The sequence below is a fragment of the Quercus lobata genome, chromosome 1 (genome assembly GCF_001633185.2).
Source record: "Quercus lobata isolate SW786 chromosome 1, ValleyOak3.0 Primary Assembly, whole genome shotgun sequence".
NCBI lineage: Eukaryota > Viridiplantae > Streptophyta > Magnoliopsida > Fagales > Fagaceae > Quercus > Quercus lobata.
The window spans coordinates 28149681-28174162 of NC_044904.1; the positions used below are offsets into that span (position 1 = coordinate 28149681).

The following is a 24482-nucleotide window of genomic DNA, read 5'->3' on the forward strand; positions in this document are numbered from 1 at the left end:
ATCACAACTTATTATATATTCATTTTTTAGGCATATCATCCTCACTAATTTCAATCAATGTGGGTAAATTAATTTCCATAGTTAATAGATGCATTTAATAAGAAGGAAAGCAAATTATAATGCTTAATAGACAAGAAATTCTTAACCTCCCATCCTGATATAAAACACAGTTTACTACTCTTCAGTTTTCAGAATTGGAAAAATGGCTAATCATGGATCTCTTCTGTTTTGCTACATATCCTACATTCTTATACTCACCACAAGCTTATCATGCAGAGCCGCAGAAGAAGACAGGAAGGCAAGTGTTATTTTCGTTGCAAAAGAATCTGTCTCTTCTATGGTCCAATGACTAGTAAAACTAGATTGCTACACATAAATCACGCCAAATTTCCGTTTTATATGCCACTCTTTGTGACTTTCTGCTTAAGTTGTTGATGATATGATTCAGGTCTACATTGTGTACATGGGGTCACTTCCAACGGGGCAGTACTCTCCATTGTCTAACCACCTTAGTTTGCTTCAAGAAGTTGTTGAGGGCAGGTAACATTTCTAGATGCTATTCAATTTTCTTTGAAAATAATAATAACATTATCAGTTATTTATTTATTTATTTATTTTTTTATGCTCGCTCCCTCTCTCTCTCTCTCTCTCTCTCTAGTTCTATAGAAAATTGCTTGGTTAGAAGTTACAAAAGGAGTTTCAATGGATTTGCTGCCAAGCTCACTGATCGTGAAAGACAAAAGCTTGCTAGTGAGTGCTGCATGCAAGACAATTTTATGGTATCTATTTCCCTAAAGAGTCAAATAATTTGATGGGTCATAACATTATAGCATGTTTTTACATACTGTGATGTGCAGATAGGAATGAAGTAGTCTCTGTTTTTCCAAGCAAACCTTACCATCTTCACACAACAAGGTCCTGGGACTTTCTTGGCTTTTCTGAGACAATCAAAAGGAATGCCACTGCTGAGAGTGATGTCATAGTTGGCGTTATTGACACTGGAATCTGGCCTGAATCAGAGAGCTTCAATGATGAAGGATTCAGTCCTCACCCCTCGAAATGGAAGGGTGAATGTAAAGGCGGCAACAATTTCACTTGCAATAAGTAATGTTGTCTCCCAGCTTTTGGTTTATGCATAACACTGAAATACTAAACACAACCAAAAGAAAAATGTCATTGTTCTGTTATTTACACTCCTTTAAATGCTGATCACCAATATGGAACCATCATATTTCAGCAAGATAATTGGAGCTCGATATTACTCCTCAACATCAAGTGATAATATGTCTGCAAGGGACCATGATGGTCATGGAACCCATACTGCCTCAACGGCAGCTGGCAACAAAGTAGAGGGTGCCAGTTTCTATGGAATTGCTCAAGGAACTGCAAGAGGAGGGGTTCCCTCAGCGAGGATTGCAGCATATAGAGCCTGCTATCCAAATGACTGTCAAGGAGAAAAAATCTTGGCTGCTTTTGACGATGCTATTGCTGATGGAGTAGACATCATTTCCATTTCAATAGGACCATATATTGCAGTTGCAAATTTCAGCCAAGATGTCATTGCGATTGGTGCTTTTCATGCGATGGAGAAAGGGATATTAACTTCTCAATCTGCAGGCAACAGTGCTGGTCTAATAGCTAGTGTGTCAAGTGTAGCTCCATGGATATTTTGTGTAGCAGCAAGCAACATAGATCGCCAAATCATAGACAAGGTTGTCCTTGGGAACGGAAAGACACTAGATGTATGTATCATCCTTATATCTTTTCACATCCTATGTTGTCAGTGTAGATGAACTGTTTATGTATAGCATGTAACCAAAGAAGTATGTTTGTGTATATGTATGTATGTATGTATTTATTTGATTTACTATTTTGCATTCTGATGGTTCTTCATAAACAGGGAATTGGAATAAATGGTTTCTCATTAAATGGAACTAAATTTCCTCTGGTTCTTGGCCAAAATGCTAGGAAGAATACATGCTCTACCTCTACCTCAGAAGGGTAAATTCTGCCACCCAAATCGTTTTAATATTTTCTTATGAACTATTAATCATAAAATGAAACTTCTAATTCTTTTAGTGTTGCAGAGTTTGCAATGCAGGTTGCCTAAACAGCAGTTTAGTAATAGGAAAGATTGTTGTTTGCGATGATCCTGATGCTGATTTTGAGGCCAGCATTGCTGGTGCAGTTGGGTCAATCTTGAAGAATGACCCGTTTGATGATATTGCTGATGTCTTCTCACTACCTACATCTTCTTTAAGCGTTGACAAATATGACATAGTCGCATCCTACCTTAATTCTACAAAGTATAGGTTCCTATATATACCTGTTTGTTCTTTGCATTTGCTTTCTTTAAATGACTCAATTGTCCATGTATTTTACTTTACAGAGAGCCTCAAGCAACCATTCTAAGAAGTGAATCCATACAAGTTGGTGATGCACCAATAGTTGCTTGGTTTTCTTCACTTGGGCCGAATTATGTTGTGCCAGAAATCTTGAAGGTACTTGTCTTTTGAACCTACAAACTCTTTGGTCATACAATTATCTATTTATTTTTGATAATTCAATAGATGGGAGAGACAAGATTTGAACCTAGACGTCTCCAATGGAAATATTAGGAAGTGCTAATTGAATTAAATACATTGCATTATGCTTGTATTTGGCTGCAGCCTGATATAACTGCCCCAGGGGTAGAAATCTTGGCTGCGTACTCAGAAATTGTTTCACCCTCATCTAGCTCTCAAGACATGAGGCGTGCTAAGTACAATATATTATCCGGAACTTCCATGGCTTGTCCCCATGTTTCTGGTGTGGCTGCATATGTCAAAACGTTTCATCCTGATTGGTCAGCTTCAGCAATCAAATCCGCTATTATGACTACTGGTAATCTTTCTTATTTCTTCTTCTGCCTTCTTATTTATGTTGCTGAATCACCAACTTTTTTTTATTGTATCTATAGCTTCGCCCATGAATGCTACCGAAATTTTAGCAGCAGAATTTGCTTATGGATCTGGGCAAATCAATCCAACAAAAGCTGTTGATCCAGGACTCGTGTACAATGCTTCCAAAGAAGACTACATCAACTTGCTATGCAGTTTGGGCTATGATGAGAAGAACCTTAGACTCATTTCAGGAGATAACAGCACTTGCCCCAAAGTTTCCACAAAAACATTGGCTAGAGATTTGAATTATCCTTCAATGACGGCCATGGTCAGTCCATTGCAATCTTTCAATGTTACCTTTCATAGGACAGTTACAAATGTAGGCTTTGCAAACTCCACTTACAAGGCCACAACCTTTACAAATTCTGAAGTGAAAATAATTGTTGAGCCTGAAGTGATATCCTTCACGTCCGTAAATGAGAAGTCGTCTTTTGTGGTGCATGTTACCGGAGGACAAGGAATTCTGCCAAATAATTACTCAAAGGCGTCCTCATCATTGGTATGGTCTGATGGCAGTCATAGTGTAAGGAGTCCGGTTTTTGTGTATGCACTGTCGAATTGATCAATGGTGAAAATGATGTTGTTTTGATCCTAATTATATTATGTAGTGGAATATTTACTAGAAGTACTCCAGTTATGCTAATTGCCCAATTAGGTTTTAACAATCAAAGAATAAAACATAGGCTATTACCGATCGCAAAGCAATAAACACAATATGAAAACTACACATGATGTTTTAGTTTTAAATTTATTATTGAGCCCAGCAACTAAGAAATAATTTACCTTTTGAGAATAAACTTACAACATTTGTGCACCCTTTGATTTTCTTCATTTTCTTAAAAGTTATTTATTTATGGTTTTTGGTTTTGATTTTGGGTCAAATTAAATAAGCCAAAATTAGATGCATTCAATTGAGCTTTCCTTTGTACGGCTGTCTACCAAACCCGGCCACTTGATCCACCAACCTGAATCTGAGCCAATCACCACCTGCCCCACCAACCTAAATCCGAGCCAATCACCACTTGAACTAACGCCTATGGCGGTTGGCGATGAGTGTCCCCCTCCAAAACCTAATGGGAGTGGGTTGAGTGGTGGGTCTTCCATCTAAAAGCCGATATAAATTAAATCAATCAACCCTCCACCCAAATTTCTTAGAAATCTCGTCAGAGTTTTCCATGTCTACCAAGAATTCGACCCAAAATCACATCTCTGTCCAAGATTCCACCTAGATTTGGCAAAAATATTGCGATATCCACCTAGATTTGGACGAGATCTTGTGATCTCTGGTGAGATTGAGAGGAAATCTAAAAGCTCCAACGAGATCTACAGATTGTTGTTGCCTTCTCGGTTCCAACTGAAACTGACCCGAACCGACCCGATCACCGTATTGATCGATGGTAGGTCCTTGATTTGCTACTTGAAGGAGTCGAATAGAGTCCAAGTTGGGCGCAAACACTACCTAGACCGACCCATGGACAACCTTAATCCTATGGATAGGTTCTATGGCTAATCCATGTGTGGGTAAGGCCTTTATTAACCTGGGTCATTTACAACTAGGAGGCCTATGCTTAAATCTGGATCTAAGTGGACCTTTAATGGATTGGTGTGTAGCCCATTATTGTACTCAGAAACTATTTTATGCAATGACATAGGTTGTGAATTGGTAAGATGAGCTTTAGGGAGCTTAAGCCTAAATGGAGCTTAAGGTCCCTCACTTACCTCTAACCGAGGGTAGTATAAAAAAACTATAGCAATTGTGTGATTACTAATTAGCACTCATTAGAAGAGTCCTTGTTAAATCTAGGGTATGGAATATATCTGAGTCTAACTCTCTATCTATAATGGAGTCACCATTGTGAGCGCATCGCCTCGTGTCGCAAGTCGTATGACACGTTTTACTTTCATTAGGGGAGTATGCCTTGGCTGGGTGTACCATTGAGGCGGAGGGTTGGGAGTCATCATTTGTTTTAGGTTTAGGAACCAACTTGGGCACCTATATATTCTAGGACTAGTATTTAAAGAAGATATGATGTACCCAGATTTTAATTTCAGGTTTAACTATATAATAGAATTTAAATTCAACTAAATATATATTAAATAATAACGTTTAAAATTGTGAGATCTCAAGAGTTTATGTAACATAATGTTATGAGGTTAATTAAAAGTCAATTTTCTTCTATATATATATATTATTAGTATTATGCTTGTGTGATGCATATTTTATTTTAAAATTATATGTCAATAAATTAAAACTATAATAATAATTAGTGAGCCTCTTGAAAGTTTGATAGAGTTTTTACCTAAAGTAAATGGACTATCTTAATAACTAATGAGTCACATGACAAAAATATTTTAAGTTTACTATAATACATACATATATTAAGCCATTTCATGCAAACACGATATGTATGCGGTGGGTAAATTTTACAATATTAACAGTTTAACCCATAAAATTATTATATAGAATCAAGATAAACATTAAATTACTTGAAACTTTGGTAATAATATTTTAGTAGAAGTATAATTTTAAAATATTCAGAAATTTTTTTGCAGACGAGAAATATTTGAAAGTTTACAGTATTAAAATTTTAGGCAAAGTAAATTATTGGTAATAGAATATAATGTATGGTAAACTTTTTTTTTTTTTTTGGAGACAAGTATGGGAAGCTATCTTAATAATTAATGAGTATAAAAACTTGTCACAATGAGAGAAGATAATCACTTAGCGAAATCACAAATTTTAAGACCAAATTTTTATTATATAGTATAGGATTATAAATTATAGAGCATAGAGATATTGATTACCAATTTACCGTGTACATGACCTACATATTGATGATAGCTGACTGACTAAATACATCTGCATGTTTTTAAACATTTGAATTCCAGGAAGCCAAATCAAGATCTTTGAATAAATTAACTGCATATGTAGCTTAAATGGATACATATTAATTCTTAAGAAAAAAAAATTAATGGATAGATATAGAAGTTAGAGCCAGCCTTTATGCTTACATAATTTAGTAACATAATGCGGGAGGATTCATCGAAAAGGAAAAAACAAATGTGGGAGAGGGGCAACTTATATATTTATCACTGTCAAGTTCAAAGCTGCCAGCCTAAGATCTCTCCAAGGTTTTATCAAGTAATATGACATTAATGGAAGCTGCCTCATAGCAATTACCTAATGGCCACTATAAACGATAATATATCATCCTCACTAATTCCAATCAATGTCGCTAAAATGGCATAATTTTCATAGCTCATAGATGCATTTAATAAGAAGGATAGCAAATTATAGTGCTCAATAGACAAGAAATTCTTAACTCTCAATCCTGATATAAAATACAATTTACTACTCTTTAGTTTCAGAATAGGAAAAATGGCTAAGTATGGATCTCTTCTGTTTTGTTACATATCTAACATTCTCATACTCACCACAAGCTTAGTATGTAGAGCCGCAAATGAAGATAGAAAGGCAAGTGTTATCTTTGTTGCTAAAGAATTTATCTTTTCTAAGGTCCAAATGACTAGTAAAACTAGATTGCTACACATAAATCACTCCAAACTGCCATTTTATCTGTCACTCTTTGTGATATTCTGCGTAATTATAAACATTTGATGATAAATTGATAATGATAATGATGATACAGGTCTACATTGTGTACATGGGGTCACTTCCTGCAGGTCAATACTCACAACTGTCTAACCACCTTAGCATGCTACAAGAAGTTATTGAGGGCTGGTAACATTTCTATATGATGATCATTTTTCTTTGAAAAAAAAAAAAAAATTAGACTTTACTGATACTCTCTCTCTCTCCCTCTCTAGTTCTGTAGAAAATTGCTTGGTTAGAAGTGACAAAAGGAGTTTCAATGGATTTGCTGCCAAGCTTAATTACTGATCGTGAAAGACAGAAGCTTGCTAGGGAGTACTACATTCAAGAAAATTTTGTTATATCGTTTCCCCAAAGATTCACATAATTTTATGGGTCATATCATTATAGCATGTATTTACATACTGTGATGTGCAGATAGGAATGAAGTAGTCTTTATTTTTCCAAGCACAACTTACCATCTTCACACAACAAGGTCTTGGGACTTTCTTGGTTTTTCTTAGACAATTGAAAGGAAAACCATTGCTGAGAGTGATGTCATAGTTGAGGTTATTGACACTGGAATCTGGCCTGAATCAGAGAGCTTCAATGATGAAGGATTTGGTCCTCCCCCCAAGAAGTGGAAGGGTGAATGTAAAGGTGGCCAAAATTTCTCTTGCAATAAGTAATGTTTTTTTTCTTCCTCCCAGCTTGTTGTTTATGCATGACACTGAAACACAAAACACAACCAAAAAAAAAAAATTGTCATTTTTCAGTTATGTTTACTCTAAAAACTGATGACCAACATAGGACCGTCATATTTCAGCAAGATCATTGGAGCTCAATATTACTCATCAACATCAAATGATAATAGGTCTGCAAGGGACCATGATGGTCATGGAACCCATACTGCCTCTACGGTATCTGGCAACAAATTAAAGGGTGTCAGTTTCTATAAAATTGCACAAGGTACTGCAAGAGGAGGGGTTCCTTCAGCAAGGATTGCAGCATATAAAGTCTGCTATGTAGATGGGTGTGCAGCAGTAGATATCTTGGCTGCTTTCAATGATGCTATTGCTGATGGAGTTGACATCATTTCCATTTCATTATGACCAAATTTTCCAGAGCAAGATATCAGCCAAGATACCACTGCAATTGTTGCTTTTCATGCAATGGATAAAGGGATATTAACTTCTCAATCTGCAGGCAACAGCGGTCTAAGAGCTAGTGTGGTATGTCAAGTGTAGCTCCATGGCTACTTTCTGTAGCTGAAAGTAACAGATCGCCAAATCATAGACAAGGTCATCCTTGGGAATGGAAAGAAATTAATCATTCTTATGGGGTGTTTGGTAGTGTATTTTTAACAACGGTTTTCAGTGTTTAAATAATATTACTTGTATTTTCACGCACTTTTTCACCAACACACTTTCTATATTGCATTCTAACAGTCCTCCATATATAGGGAATTGGAATAAATGGTTTCCCATTAAACGGAACTAAATTTCCTCTGGTTCGTGGAATAAATGCTGCAAAGAATACATGCTCTACCTCTGAAGTGTAAATTCTGCCACCCAAATTGTATTAATATTTTTTAATGAAATATTAATCATAAAATGAAACTTCAAATTCTTTTTGTATTTATGAAGATTTGATTAATGAATATTCTGTATTAATTAAGAAGGACAAAACTTAGGTACAGTGTGTTGTTTATTAGGTTCACTTCTTAAGATTCAGTCATGTGGATTTTTTCTCATGGGATAAAAGTATATTTTTTAGTTAAGTAACTACATGACTGAATCTTAAGAGGGGAACCTAAGGAACAGCACCTAAGTACTGTACCTAAATCTTGCCCAATTAAGAAACTGAGTGCACAAGAAGATATTTATACAAGGAAGAGAAACTCTTTAAACTAACTTCCGAACCATACGGATCTTCCCTCCAAAACTCTCTTATGAAATACACCAATCAGCTACTTACACGTGTTAATAATTATAACTAACCAGCCAAAGCTAAGTCTAAGCTACAAGTAGTATTACAAACTAAAGGATAAAGCTACTGCCGTTTATGCAGATGCAGGGACAATTGCAATTGTTCCAGAGCTCTGTTCTTTGACAGCTCCTGCTCAGTTCCTTTGGCTAGTTCCAGTTCAAGTCCTTGGCTCACCTTTGATCTGATCCTTCTGATAGTATTGCAGAGTTTGTGATGCACATTACCTAAACAGAAGTTTAGTAAAAGGAAAGATTGTTGTCTGCGATGAGTCTGACTGAAGGATAAAGCTACTGCCGTTTATGCAGATGCAGGGACAATTGCAATTGTTCCAGAGCTCTGTTCTTTGACAGCTCCTGCTCAGTTCCTTTGGCTAGTTCCAGTTCAAGTCCTTGGCTCACCTTTGATCTGATCCTTCTGATAGTATTGCAGAGTTTGTGATGCACATTACCTAAACAGAAGTTTAGTAAAAGGAAAGATTGTTGTCTGCGATGAGTCTGACTGAGGTAGGCAGAGGGGGAGCAGTAGGGTCAATCTTGAAGAATGACCCATTTGATGATGTTGCTGAAGTGTCATCATTACCTGCATCTTCTTTAAGTGTTGACAAATTTGACATAGTCGCGTCCTACCTTAATTCTACAAAGTATAGCTTCCTATTTAGTCCTGTTTGTTCTTTGAATTTGCTTTCTTTATATGAATCAATCGTCCTTGTGTTTTACTTTACAGAGAGCCTCAAGCAACCATTCTAAAAAGTGAAGCCATAAAAGATCATGATGCTCCAAGAGCCGCTTGGTTTTCTTCACTTGGGCCGAATTTTCTTGTGCCAGAAATCTTGAAGGTACATGTTTTTTGTACCTACAAAAATCTGTCTCAGAATTGATTACATTGTATTATGCTTTTATTTCACTGCAGCCTGATATAACTGCCCCCGGTGAAGAAATCTTGGCTGCATATTCACCAATTGTTTCACCCACGTCCAGCTCTCAAGACAAGAGGCGTGTTAAGTACAATATATTGTCCCGAACCTCCATATCTTGCCCTCATGCTGCTGGTGTAGCTGCATATGTCAAAACTTTTCACCCCGATTGGTCAGCTTCAGCCATCAAATCCGCTATTATGACTACTGGTAATCTTTCTTAATTCTTCTTCTGTCTTTTTATTTATATTTTCCTGGCCAAGTACAAGAATTCTTTCTTAAAGTTTATTTTGCTGAATCACCAACTATTTTGTATCTATAGCTTCGCCCATGAATGCTACCAAAAATTTAGAAGCAGAATTTGCTTATGGATCTGGGCTAATCAATCCAACAAAAGCTATTCGTCTGGGGCTTGTTTATGATGCTTCTAAAGAAGACAACATCAAAATGCGATGCTTCTAAAGAAGACTACATCAAAATGCCATGTGGTTTAGGGTATGATGAAAGGAAACTTCGACATATTACAGGAGCTAACAGCCCTTGCCCCAAAGCTTCCAAGAAAGTGTTGCCCAGGGATCTAAATTACCCATCACTGACGGCTATGGTCAGTCCATCAAAGTCTTTTAATGTTGCCTTTCACAGGATAGTTACGAATGTAGGCTTTGCAAACTCCACTTACAAGGCCACGACCTTCACAAATTCGGAAGTGAAAGTAGTAGTAGAGCCTGAAGTGCTCTCCTTCAAGTCCTTACATGAGAAGAAGTCTTTTGTGGTGTCTATTACCGAAGGACAAAGAGTTTTGCCAACTGATTTCTTAATGGCATCCTCATAATTGTTATGGTCTGATGGAAGTCATAGTGTAAGGAGTCCCGTTATTGTGTATGCACTGTCAAATTGACCAAGGGTGAAAAGAAATTATGCAGTGGATTATTTACTTAAAAGTATAATTATGCCAAGTGCTCCATTTGGTTTTAAAATTAGGCCGTCACCAATTGCAAAGCAATAAACGCGATATGAAAAGGAAACATGATATGGTGACAAAGAACAAAATTCAAGGAAAATGTTCCCAAGAGAAAAATCTACTACAAGGTGACGCATCCAAATAAGTAATCTACTGATTCTACTCTAATAAGAGAAGTTTGCAGATCTAGTGCAAAACCTTTGTTCATAAACTCTACTAGCTAGATGAATTTACTATAGAAGCATTCAACAACTTTAGAACCTCTAAACTCTTGAATTTTATGAATGCTCCACAGATGACACACCCATGTTTCCCGTCCCTAACCTTCAACCAACTCCAGGAACATCTTAAAGATTTGATTGACTTCAAAACAACTAAGTTCCTATGATTTTAACTTGATCAGTCGATTACACGAATATCAATCTTGAATATCCACTCTCTGAACTCACAGGTGGTGGCTTGAATGATTTCTTAATAGGGTTCACGACAAAGTCCCTCTCTAGCCATATAAAGTCGAGTTATAATAGTGTCTTTTATACAAGTAAGTAGGGTACATAATATTGAGCAAACAACCTACAACAATAATTAATGACACATCAGCCCTGATTCTCAAACGACCGAGATTTGATCTAGAGTAGTTGAACTCTGCATGAACTGTATTTCTTGAGCTACTTCTTGCACAAATGGCCTTAAACATGATGTAACTTGTATAAATTAATTATAGACAAATTTGACAATTACATTGTCATGGAATATGCCAACTATAAACTTAACAAAGGGTATTATCTACATCTAATTACCTTAAATACCCAATGTGTCATCCTGGTGCTATTAAACCTTCTATAAAAACTTTTCTTCGTAATACTAGTAGCTCTGTGATTGCTCAAAGTTCAACAACCTTCTCGCCAGCAAGTTGTTGTTGATATATTTTATTGATGTTGACAGCTTCCAAGGTAGGCCTAACATTTTTATAACATCAAGAATTTAGAAAAGTAGAGTTTTTAAACAATAAATTAATGATGACTATAAAAATCTTAAAATTCATATATGATATACAGGCAATTAAAAAAAGAGCAATTTGATAAAGAAATAAGTGAAATTTAAAAAGTCATTAATTGACTTATAGTAGAATCTGAAGCCATAAATTTGGTTGAAAATGCATTAAAAGGAAAATTTCCATTATCACGAATTTGTTTAAATGGAAAGAAATTAATGTATTTAAGGATATATGCTATTTGTTTCAGGGTATAAAATATTATAATTGGTCAAAGAATGGTAAAAATGGCAAGAGCAAGTTAAGGAGTAATATTGCTTATTTATGGACATGTATTTAAGATAAAAAAAATTATGACTTATATTCCGAATATAGTGTTCTAAAAAATTATTCCTACATATTTTTCTTCTTCTTAACTTACAATGTTTCATCAGTTATTTTTCAACCATAACCATCTCTTGAAATTTTCCCAATGCAAATCTTTTGAAAATTTATAAATGTAAATTTAAATTTCTTATATTTTTCTCCAAAAAAAATTCTTATAAAATTTATGCATTTCAAATATATTTTTGAAAGTGCCGTAAACTATCTTTTTTATTTTTTATTTTATTTTATGAACCTTTTTTTTTTTGAGAGACTTATTTTATGAACCTATTAGGCTATTACTATCCCTTTTAAAGTTAATGGTTTTTAAGAAAAGCATATGGAATCAATTAGTCAATTACATTTATATAAGTGTCGCACCAGAGCATTTTCATGAATGAGTTTACATTCAAATTAAGTGAAGCTTCAAAAGAATACTTAATAATTAATAATGTCTCCTTAAAAAGAGATAAATAAAACTAAAAACAAAATTTTCCCTAAATTGAATTGTTAAAGAAAATTTGACTTATTTGCTTGTTCTTCAACTAATAATTCCATATTGGGTAGATATAGATTTGAATGGTTAGTAAATTAAAAGAGGTAGTGGTTGGTAGCAATAAAATCTTATAATATATTTAAGAATAAGTACAACCACACACCCAATCAATTGTAGTACCCATATATAAATCTAATCAAATCGAGACTTTAGTAAGATATTATTAGGTGTGGTAGAATATATTGAATTTTAAGTAAAATGCTGATGTAACAGTCTCTTATAGATGTGTAAAACATGAGTTTTACATCCAATCTTGACCAAATTCAGACTCTTTTTTTTAAAATATCAATTGCACTTTAATACTTTCTATATTTATTATCTTTTTTCTTAAAAATTTTTTTACTTTGAGGATTTTTTTTCATTGGAAGACGCCGTGAATCAAGCCAACCAATTACGTAATTCTAGCTATTTTCTTTTTTAATGAACACGAGTCTATATAAAATATATATTAAAAAAATTTCTTAAAAAAAAGAAGAAGTACTACACAACATTTTCACAACAGATTATAGGTGGTTAGTTGTTATTTCAAATTTGAACTAATCACTGAGATTACTTTTTTACTCCAACAATAACAGCTGGTAATAACCTACCTCTTATGATTTGTTGTGAAAATGTTGTGAGTATAGCATTTCTAAAAAAAAAAAAAGGAAGTCTAAATAAAATTAATTGCTTGCCTGGTAAAATGAGTAAGTTTAAAGTTTAAAAACTTTAAAATCATAGAAAAACAATGCACCAATATTAATGAAAATCCCCAAACAACTTGGAAAAAAAAAAGACTCAAAACAATATGAGAGTGATAATTTTTTTTAAAAAAGTCTTCAATAAAAAAAGTCTAACTCAAGACCCGAGCAACTGACCCAAATACTTGGGTTGGATTGGGTCTCTATCTGTCAAACTTGATTTTTATTGGGTTGGGTTGCGGGTGACCGTAAACCTGACCCAATATCACACATATTCGTACACAAATGTCACATACCAAAATAAATGGTTGGGAACAAACATAAGTGGAATTAGTGGAGAATTATATCGTGCCACATTGGCGTGTGTAATTGTGTTCTCTAAGATGTGTTCACTAGTCATTATCCAGGAAGGATTCATTCGAAAAGAAAGCATATGCATGCGGGAAGAGCAACATTATAGATCACTGCGAAGTTGCAAGCTACCATCCTAAATTCTGTCCAAGGTTTTAGTTGGTAATACCATTATGAACCTGACTCACAGCAATTACCTAAATTAAAGACCACCCTAAAGGAAGTGACAATATCGTGGAGTATAAGGATCTGTATAGTTGACATGTGTGCGTAAAATAACTGAACTATATATTATAACATAATTAGAATCATCCTCGATAATTCTAATCAAAGTTTTCCTAAAAATAAAATCTTCCAATAAAAGTTTCTAAGTTTAATTTTATTCCATAGATGCATTTTTCCTTTTTATAAGGGGATTTGTACCCGGTAAGGAAGTACTAGATAAATGACAAAACTTTTGGCATTCCATGCATGCATTTGGAAACAAGAAATTAAATGTGAATGCTTAATAGACAAGAGAATCTGAACCTTAAATTCTTATATAAAATACCATTCACCACTCTTCCTCTAAAAAAAAAAAAAAAAAAGGTTTTCAGAATCAGGAAAATGGCCATGTATGGATCTCTTCTGTTATGTTACATAGCCTACATTCTCATACTCACCATAAGCTTATCATGCAGAGCTGCCGATGAAGATAGAAAGGTAAGTGTTATCTTTTTTTTTTTTTTTGGTAGATAAAAAATGGGTAGAGGGGGGCGACTGGTATGATTTCCCTTCTTGAGCATGACCATAGTAGTAATCTACCTGCTTTTAGGAGAGACTCCATACTCCCAGCCTATAAGAAACTCACTTATTATCTTTGGATCGTTTAGGATGGAGACGGGATATAAGAAGCACTAACACATAGCCTAGGAAGCACAGGTGCGGATTCGGGTTAGGGTGCGATGCGGTGCGGTGACTCGGTAATTTTTGAAAAAGTAGGGTGCGGGTGCGGCGGGATATGTTTATTAATAAATTATTAAATATATTTTTATTTATATTTCCTATATATTGCTTAGCATATTTTTTCATATAATGGTAAACATAGACCAACTTAAGGTTGTGTTTGTCAATATGTAAAATATTTTACATAAAGGAAAACATTTTCTGCCGTTTGATTATGTTATGGAAATTACACCGGAAAATTATTTCTCGTGTTTAGTCTTGGATGTAAAAAATCTATTTTTAGAAAATGGAAGCACAAGCTAGTTGCCAGCCACCACCAACAAGGACAGGCATGACTCACCACCACCCACACAAAATCCAAATTGTGAAGAGGGAAAAAACCACCACCACTGCTTTCTTGTCATCACCACTCACAGATCGGTCCACCACCACGCACACAAAACTCACCAAAACACCACCACCCACACCACCACCACAACAACAAAATCAGAGATCAAAGAAAACAAAAATCATTGAGTTAAGGCACTAGATCAGTGACATGTAGTGTTTGATCTGGCCTCGGTTGGTCGGAGGGAAAGAGAGAGAAGGTAGATTGGTGAGGGAGAAAGGGATGACAAAAGGGTAGAGAGAGAAGTCAAATCTATTTGGAACGAAGAAGGAGAAAGAAGGATTAGAGGAAGAGAGAGAAAGAACAGTTGGTGAGGGAGAAGGAACTACCACAACCCAAATTGATTTCGGAGTTTACCTTGATCGGTGCTCTCTCTCTCTCTCTCTCTCTCTCTCTCTCTCTCTCTCTCTCTCTCTCTCTCTCTCTCTCTCTCTCTCTCCCTCTCTCTCTCTCTCTCTCTCTCTCTCTCTCTGTGGGGTACGCCTAGAAAAATCATTTGAAGGTAAATTCAAAGTGTAAACAATTTTACCCCTTGGGCCCACTTATTTTACTGTCAAAGATATCAAATTTCAAGTTGACTGAATTTTCAGCCCAAACCAAACACTTATGGTGTAAAATGTTTTCCCAATTTCCATTACAGTCAAAACAAGCATAGCCTAAGGGCAATAGTAGATAAGAAACCTTTGGGATCAATTTAATATTTATAGCTGATATTTAGGGGGTAAATTTTGCAAAATAATATCATTTTTTAATGATAAGTAATTATTTAAATTGATACAATTACCAAATTATTTGGGAACATAAAAATAAATAAAAAATAAAAAATAAAAAACACAAATAAGACATGGAAAGGGAAAAAAAAAGGGGAAAGAAAACCCTGGAGTCAAATGGTGTATTTTGCCGTGTTTTTTTACTTTTTTTTATTTTTATTTTAAACACCATTTTTGCCTTGTTTCGGACCGAATCGCCTGTATCGGCCACACCTTGTGAGACTCTTTTCTGCTTTAATAATAATGCAGGTATACATTGTGTACATGGGGTCACTTCCTACGGGGCAATACTCACCGTTGTCTAACCACTTTAGTTTGCTTCAAGAAGTTGTTGAGGGCAGGTAAGCTACGATTGAGAGGTAACATTGCTTTTTGTTTTTATTTAAAAATAATAATGTCAGATTTTTCTAATTCTCTTTCTCTTTGTCCTTCTCTAGTTCTGTAGAAAATTCCTTGCTTAGAAGTTACAAAAGGAGTTTCAATGGATTTGTTGCCAAGCTCACTGATCTTGAAAGACAAAAGCTTGCTAGTGAGTGCTGCAAGACAATTTTATCATATCATTTCCCGAAAGAGTCGCATAATTTGATGGGACATAACTCATAACATTATAGCATGTATTTACATACTGTGATGTGCAGGTAGGAAGGAAGTAGTCTCTGTTTTTCCAAGCAAAACTTACCATCTTCACACAACAAGGTCTTGGGACTACATTGGTTTATCTGCGGCAGTTGAAAGGAATGCTGCTGCTGAGAGTGATGTCATAGTTGGCTTTATTGACACTGGAATCTGGCCTGAATCAGAGAGCTTCAATGATGAAGGATTTGGTCCTCCTCCCAAGAAGTGGAAGGGTGAATGTAAAGGAGGCAAAAATTTCACTTGCAACAAGTAATGTATTTTCTCCCAGTTTTTTGTTTATGCACAACACTGAAACACAACACAACCAAAAGAAAAATGTCATTGTTCAGCTATTTGTACTCCTCTAAATGCTGATCATCAATATGGAACTATCATATTTCAGCAAGATCATTGGAGCTCGATATTACTCAACATCAAATGAAAGTAAGACTGCAAGGGACGATATAGGTCATGGAAGCCATACTGCCTCAACGGCAGCTGGCAACAAAGTAAAGGACGTCAGTTTCTATGGAATTGCTCACGGTACTGCAAGGGGAGGGGTTCCCTCAGCGAGGATTGCAGCATATAAAGCCTGCTATCCAAATGGCTGTGAAGATGCAAGTATATTGGCTGCTTTCGATGATGCTATTGCTGATGGAGTTGACATCATTTCCATTTCATTAGGACCAAATTCACCTAATGCAGATTTCAGCAACGATGCCGTTGCGATTGGTGCTTTTCATGCTATGGAGAAAGGGATATTAACTTCTCAATCTGCAGGCAACAGTGGTCCAGATAAAGCTACTGTGGGAAGTATAGCTCCATGGATACTTAGTGTAGCAGCAAGCAGCACAGATCGCGAAATCATAGACAAGGTTGTCCTTGGGAACGGAAAGACACTAGCTGTATGTATCATCCACTCCTATATCTTTTTAAATCCATTCTAGTCATTGTACATGAGTGTGTTCCAATTTATACTCCACCAATTCAATCATAGAATACCATTTGTACATAAGTTGTGATTGGTAGCCAATAAATTGAAACACAAATGTGAGACTCTGGATTTTTATTGTCATGTATGTATTGAATATCTATTTTGCAATCTAATGGTTCTCCATCAAAAAGGGAATTGGAATTAATGGTTTCTCATTAAACGGATCTACATTTCCTCTGGTTGATGGAAAAAATGTTGTTGTGAGTGAGTGCTCTGATTCCAGGTAAATTTTTTTTGCTATTCAAATTGTTTTAATATATATTTTAATGATATATTAATGATAAAATGAAACTTGAAAATTCTTGTATTGCAGTTATTGCATTGTAGGGTGCCTAAACAGCACTTTAGTGAAAGGCAAGATTGTTCTTTGCGATAAGCCTCAAGGAGATGATGGGGCCAGCAGTGCTGGTGCAGTTGGATCGATCTTGAAGAATGAACCGTTTGAATATGATGCTAGTATCTTCTTATTACCTGCATCTTCTTTAAGCGTTGACAGACATGATATAGTCGCATCCTACATTAATTCTACTAAGTATGGGTTTCTATATAGTACCCCTATGTGTTGTTTGCTCTTTGCATTTGTTTCTTTTTGCTATTATTATCATTTTCTTTGCATTTGTTACTTTAAATGAGTTGGTCATCCTTGTGTTTTAATTTATAGAGAGCCTCGAGCGACCATTCTAAAGAGTGAAGCAGTAAAAGATCGTAATGCCCCCAAAATTGCTTCATTTTCTTCACGTGGGCCGAATATCTTTGCACCAGAAATATTGAAGGTACATGGCTCCAGAATTTTTTTTTTTTTTTTTTAGGGAAAATAAATTTTGTGGTCTACAATGTTTCTTTATTACAAATTTGTTCATAGTATTAGCAAGAAAATAAAATATAAACTATTAGTTCATTTGACATATAGTTTCATAATACAATGAACATACTAATTATTATTACTAAGATGAAATTTTGAAAATCATCCATTATTTTCAAATACAATAAAAATATTAATTATTATCGCTAAGTGAACTTTAATTATTATTACTTAGAATTCTTTTATCTATTAGTTTGTTTTAACTTTTTACCATTCTTATATTTAACAATTCAGCTCAATTTCGACACTATTGTTCTTTGTAATTGTATTAAGTGCGTTTGGATTTTGATTATAAGCCAACTTATTACTTCATCTTTTTTTCTATTATTTGCGAGTCTTATGTAAGTTCCTACTTATTTTATACTTTCAGCAAAAAGTTAGATAAATTGTTCCCAAATAGATACTAAGATAATTTTTGTTGTGTTAATATTTGATTTTGTCTTCACTTAATAACTCTTGGCTTGTCCCACGTGCCCAGTCCTTACTCAACAAATAAAAAATTAAAAGCACTTCAAATTCAACAACTAATTTTTATTTTCAAGGTTTTAGATTAAATTGGCTTGTTGTTGGGTTTTTTTTTTTTGGTTTAAAAATGCTAAGATATTCGTAAGAGAATTTTAAGGTTATTTTAGTTGTGCTTAAAAAATAAATTTAGGGCTAGAGTGTTCAAAATTTTATTTTAGAGGGTCAAAACAAATAAAAGTTTTTATATTATATATATATATATATATATATATTCGCCAAGTCAGGGGGTTCATTTGAACCCCCTAGGCTATGGCTAGCACCGCCCATGAGATACGTGCTTTTGGTACCTACAAGCTCTTTTGTCATATATATTATTCAATAATTGGAAGATGGAAATTTAAACTTTTGATGTTTCAGTTCTGAAAACACCTAGATATGCCAATTATATTGTATTATGCTTTAAATTGGCTCACATGTGTTGCAGCCTGATATAACAGCACCAGGGACAGAAATCTTGGCTGCATATTCACCGATTGTTTCACCCACATCTTTCGTTGAAGACAAGAGGCGTGTTAAGTACAGTATATTAAGCGGAACCTCCATGGCTTGCCCCCACGCCTCGGGTGTGGCTGCATATGTCAAAACGTTTCACCCCAATTGGTCTGCTGCAGCCATCAAATCTGCCATTATGACTACCGGTAATCTTTTTCAATTCTTCTTGTGCCTTTTTATTTTTCCTAGCTAAGCAGTTTTCGCTAGGATTTGACTTCACAGGGGGGAAATTTATATACACATGCAAGTGCACTGTTAACATTTTCCATATAGTGTGGTTGAGACCAATCTGAAATATAAAAAACACTCATGTTTAGAGTCTTTTGGGTTAATATTGCAAAATTTGAACTTAATTTGCGTTATAGGTACTGTTTGAACTTAATTGGAGAATTGAGGAAAGAGAAAGAATTTCGGTAATAGTGTTGCCGAAATTCAACAAAAGTAGGAGAGAGAAAGAAGAGGAATTTCGGCAACGCTGTTACCGAAATTCCTCTGCCCAAATTCCTGCCCGGTCCTGTGTAAAAAAGCAATTGCGGCAATGCCATTGCCGAAATAGGGAAAAAAAAGAAATTTTTTTTTTTGGTAATTGTGGCAATGGCATTGCCGAAAATGGGGGAAAAAAAATTGAATGGAATTATGGCAATGTCATTGCCGAAAATGAGAGGAAAAAAAAAAATGTTGTTGTTGAAATCTGGGAAGAAATTTTTAAAAAAGTGTTACGTTCACAATATTTTTATAATATTTTCATAACAAATCACATGTGATTAGTTATTATTAGTTAAAATTTGATTTTAACACTGAGATTACTTTTTTAATCTAATAATAACAACCTGCCACTTAAAATTTGTTGTAAAAATATTGTAAAAATTGTGTGTACCTATCATTTCTTAAAAAAAAATATAAAAATAATAGAATTGTGGCAATGGAATTGCCGAAATAGGTGTAGAAAATTTTCACCTATTTCGGCAATGCCATTGCCGAAAATGTGAGAAAAAAAAAGAAAAAAAAAGAAAAGAAAGAATTGTGGCAATGGGATTGCCGACATAGGTGAGAATTTTCTACACCTATTTCGGCAATCCCATTGCCACAATTCTATTATTTATTTATTTTTTTTAAGAAATGATAGGTACACACAATTTTTACAACAAATTTTAAGTGGCAGGTTGTTATTATTAGATTAAAAAAGTAATCTCAGTGTCAAAATCAAATTTGAACTAATAATAACTAATCACCTGTGATTTGTTGTGAAAGTATTATAAAAATAGTGAACGTAACACTTTTTTTAAAATTTCTTCCCAGATTTTGGCAACAACATTTTTTTTTTTCCTCTCATTTTCGGCAATGACATTGCCATAATTCCATTCAATTTTTTTTCCCCCATTTTCGGCAATGCCATTGCCACAATTACCAATTTTTTTTTTTCCTATTTCGGCAATGGCATTGCCGCAATTGCTTTTTTACACAGGATCGGGTAGGAATTTGGGCAGAGGAATTTCGGTAACAACGTTGCCGAAATTCCTCTTGTTTCTCTCTCCAACCTTTTTTCTTTCTCTCTCTTACTTTTGTTGAATTTCGGCAACACTGTTGCCGAAATTCTTTCTCTTTCCTCAATTCCCCAATTAAGTTCAAACAGTACCTATAACGCAAATTAAGTTTAGATTTTGCAATATTAACCTAAAAGACTCCTCATGTTTATATCAAGTGATGTTTAATGCCAAAAAAAAAAAAAAAAAATCAATAAAACAGTATTAATCTGTAAAAGAATTTTCACATGAATAAATCAATTTTTGATTTTTTTTTAAAGTCAAAATTTCACTTATGAATGGAAATTATTTATATAGTGAGACAGAGACTTCAAGTACAACATACATAAAATTATGTTATTTTGGAATTATCCGAAATTTCTATTGCTTATTACACAATTTTTTTACGAAAGAGGATAAATTATTATAGTTAGAATTTGAGTTCATGTCAGGAGTTTAAAAAAAAAATTTATATATTTATATATATATATTTTTATTTTTAGAGATAACTAATATATATTTTTTTCTTTCCCCAACCTTCATTTTTTTAAATAGGTTTTGAACTTTAGAAATGCTGATAAAATATGGATTTCTCTTTTTAATGAATTCTGACATATAAAAAAGATACTATTATATTTTTAATAAGTTATATATATATATATATATATATATATAAAAGTTAATAGTGATTATAATTTTTTTTTGAGACAGTTTCAACCTATGGTGTCCGCTCCTAATGATGGCTCTTTATCATTAGACTAAGATACCAATCAGTTTTTGGTGTAGGCGGGGATTGAACCCTAGATCTCTTATACGATCATAAGAGACTTTACCAGTTTAATATAATCAATTTTTTAAAAGTAAATAAAAATAAAGTTACAATTAGGGGGCTCCTATAAAACAGCCTTGGCTTCGCCTATATGGCTAAGTACTAGTAAAGTTTTTGTTTTTGTTTTTTTTAATGGAAAATAAAGTTTTTTGTTGCTAAAAATCACCAATTCATTTTGTATTTATAGCTTCGCCCATGAATGCAACCAAAAATTTAGCAGCAGAATTGAGTTATGGATCTGGGCAAATCAATCCAACAAAAGCTGCTCATCCTGGACTGGTGTATGATGCTTCCAAAGAAGACTACATCAAATTGTTATGCGGTTTAGGCTATGATGAGAAGGACCTTAGACTTATTTCAGGAGATAACAGCACTTGCCCCAAAGTTTCCACAAAAACATTGGCCAGAAATCTGAATTATCCTTCAATGACGGCTATGGTCAAACCGTCGAAGTCTTTTAATGTTACCTTTCACAGGACAGTTACGAATGTAGGCTTTGCAAATTCCACCTACAAGGCCACAACCTTCACAAAATCCAAAGTGAAAATAGTTGTAGAGCCTGAGGTGCTCTCCTTCAAGTCCTTATATGAGAAGAAGTCTTTTGTGGTGTCTGTTACTGGAGGACAAAGAGTTCTGCCAACTGATTACTCAATGGCGTCCTCATCATTGGTATGGTCAGATGGCAGTCATAGTGTAAGGAGTCCAGTTTTTGTGTTTGCACTGTTAACTTGATCAAGGGTGAAAAGGATATTGTTTTGACCCCGATTATATTATGCAACAGATTATTTACTTACCAAGAGTTTCGTAGTTCAATTAGTTGGTATCTTTTGGTATTTTTAACGAATACACCAACACTTTAAATCCCCCTTCTTATTTGTAACCATGGAATTAAGAAAATAAAATAAATAAAAAGTCTAGTTATGCAAATTGTTCAATTAATTTTTAACAATTAAAGAATAAAACGTAGTCTACAACATTTGTGCACCTTTTTTTTTTTTTTTTAAATCTCCTTAATTTGATATTTTTCTTTTAAATCTATTAAAGGTAAGAAGGTTATTGTGAGTCTATGCCAAAGAAAGACCAATGTTCATCCTCTTCGCGAGAAGCACAATCCACTTTGTACTCCTCATTTTTGTCATCATTTTGGTGCTATTGTACACAGTCTTCCTAATCGTTTTAAATTGTAAGCTAGTAAGAAACAAGCTGACAAAAGAATTCATGCGCAAGGCAATGCTACTTAAGATTGTTATCACGTGATGTGTTTATGGTATATATTCTCTTAGAAAATACTAGAACCACAATTTTTGTCACAACTTGCTTATGTGGCAAGTTGTAAGTAGTGGAGTTGTAGACTCATTGCTTTTATTCCACCACTCATGACTTACTACGTGAGCAAATTGTGGCAAAAGTTGTGGTTCTAGTATTACTCTATTTTTTTTTAGTTGTTTAGAGTCTAATTTTCAATGAAAAGTATAAATTTTGGAGATAAGGTAAACGAGGAAAGGGAAGGAAGAGGTGGAATTCGAATTGATGCACGAGGTCTATAAATAATGAAAACTGCTACGTTCACAATATTTTCATAACAAATTTTAGGTGACACATTGTTACTAGTTTTAATTTGAATCCACAATTAAAATTACTTTTTAATCTACCAATTAGGAAATTACAATATGTCACATAGTATTTGTTGTGAAAGTATTGTGAAAATATTATGTACATAACATTTTGTATATATTATTTTGTGTCTAATAATTGTTGTTTATTATCATCTATTTGTTTATGGGTCATGTTAACTGCTACCCTTAGAATAATTATTAATAAATCATATAAATAAAATTTTGACACCAACTTTATGAAAAATATAAAAAATTGTAAAAAAAAAAAAATCAATTGCTTTCAATTTCTGAAAATAAAAGAGATATGAAATGTTGAACCCAAATTATTGTAATAAAAGAGAGTAAGGGTCCATTTGGGAAGTGATGAAAACTGAAGCTTATTTGATTTTGTAACTTATTTTTGGTATTTTGATTAAAAAAAAACTTATTTTTAGTGTGGGGACCGGTTAATCAATAATTATTAAAACCGTGTTAACTGGGCCTGTGGCCCATCCGAGGACGTAAAACTGTCTGAGGAGGCCCATATCATGTTATAAGGTTAACCGAATGAAAAGAAAAGTAGATATCACGTGAGGTGAGTTCAATATTCGTCCGAGGACAAAATCCTTCTCGGTAACATGTGTCCGAGAACGACCTGAATGCTATATTGTTACAAACACACTTCAGAGTTACATTACCATTGAAGGTAAGAAAGAAAAGGTAAACAAATATCTTTAACAATAGCTGCCTCCACATTAATTGCCTCTCAACCAACTCTCTGGCTGCATTAATGTGGAGGTGATGCCTGAACAGTAATGAAGCAGCCTTACAGCTGCTGGTTAGAGGTTCCAGAAGGTGTTGGATGGGACAGGAAGGGATCCTTCGAACCCAACCTACACGTGTGTGATGAAGATGACACCAAGAGGGCAGTATATAACATGGAAGAATGCATTGAGAAAAGGGATCGGAACTTCTAGATGAGTAGTACTTAGAAGAAAACCTTAGGAAATAAAGAATCGAACTTGTTTCAAGGAGAAATTGATTGTTATATTGGTGTTAATCCATCTATAAACGTTAAGTTTAATCATTTTTCTTTTGGAGTTAATCTAGTTCTTTGACATCCACGCTCTACAAATTTATTATTTGGGCCTTTAACGTTCGAACCCAATACGAATTTGGGATCGTTACAAATTGAGTCCTTACAATTGGCGTCGTCTGTGGGAAGAGTTTGATCTAACTTAAAAGAAATCCGGTTCAAACGTTCATGATGGAGGAAGCAGGTCCACATCGCTACGCAGCAGGACCACATCAGGTAGATGCCAACCCACACCAAGCAGAGTTAAGGGGCTCCCAGCATGGTAAGCCGCACCGGAGTCCTAAACGGAGGGAAGACCGTGAGGGGAGTGTGTGCACAACTCATACCACCAAAAGTCGCTCTCATGGGAAGAGTCATGTTTCCTATGCAAAAAATGACAGGAACTTGCAACGTGAGATTGACGAGTTGAAAAGAGAGTTGCGCTATGCTCGGCGAGAACGTTCCCCACCTTGCTCCAAACCATCATCCGAGGAGACGGATGAAACTAGTTATAGGCGGAGATCCAAA

The 24482-nt window shown here is 34.6% G+C and overlaps 2 protein-coding genes and 1 pseudogene across 2 annotated transcripts; all 3 read left to right on the forward strand.

The window, feature by feature from the left end:
• The first annotated feature begins 436 nt into the window (after positions 1-436).
• Positions 437-3504, forward strand: LOC115985659 (subtilisin-like protease SBT4.3). Its single transcript, XM_031108581.1, has 9 exons — positions 437-540; positions 659-750; positions 858-1104; positions 1238-1742; positions 1901-2001; positions 2088-2306; positions 2390-2501; positions 2670-2883; positions 2960-3504. Exons 1-9 carry the CDS (start codon positions 440-442, stop codon positions 3502-3504), a joined length of 2136 nt encoding a protein of 711 aa, XP_030964441.1. The 5' UTR covers positions 437-439.
• A 2817-nt stretch (positions 3505-6321) lies between these two features.
• LOC115951922 lies at positions 6322-10334 on the forward strand (annotated as a pseudogene).
• Positions 10335-13947: 3613 nt separating this feature from the next.
• LOC115951927 (subtilisin-like protease SBT4.3) lies at positions 13948-22016 on the forward strand. Its single transcript, XM_031069048.1, has 10 exons — positions 13948-14043; positions 15694-15785; positions 15882-15973; positions 16083-16329; positions 16463-16964; positions 17185-17276; positions 17367-17585; positions 17715-17826; positions 18865-19078; positions 21472-22016. Exons 1-10 carry the CDS (start codon positions 13948-13950, stop codon positions 22014-22016), a joined length of 2211 nt encoding a protein of 736 aa, XP_030924908.1.
• Positions 22017-24482: the final 2466 nt, after the last annotated feature.

Excerpts from the sequence above, each read along its gene's own strand:
- LOC115985659 (XM_031108581.1), top strand. The coding sequence starts at position 440 with ATGATTCAGGTCTACATTGTGTACATGGGGTCACTTCCAACGGGGCAG. Across the intron at positions 541-658 it reads CAAGAAGTTGTTGAGGGCAG|TTCTATAGAAAATTGCTTGG; the intron begins GTAACATTTCTA and ends CTCTCTCTCTAG. Across the intron at positions 751-857 it reads TGAAAGACAAAAGCTTGCTA|ATAGGAATGAAGTAGTCTCT; the intron begins GTGAGTGCTGCA and ends TGTGATGTGCAG.
- LOC115951927 (XM_031069048.1), top strand. The coding sequence starts at position 13,948 with ATGGCCATGTATGGATCTCTTCTGTTATGTTACATAGCCTACATTCTC. Across the intron at positions 15,974-16,082 it reads TGAAAGACAAAAGCTTGCTA|GTAGGAAGGAAGTAGTCTCT; the intron begins GTGAGTGCTGCA and ends TGTGATGTGCAG. Across the intron at positions 19,079-21,471 it reads ATCTGCCATTATGACTACCG|CTTCGCCCATGAATGCAACC; the intron begins GTAATCTTTTTC and ends TTGTATTTATAG.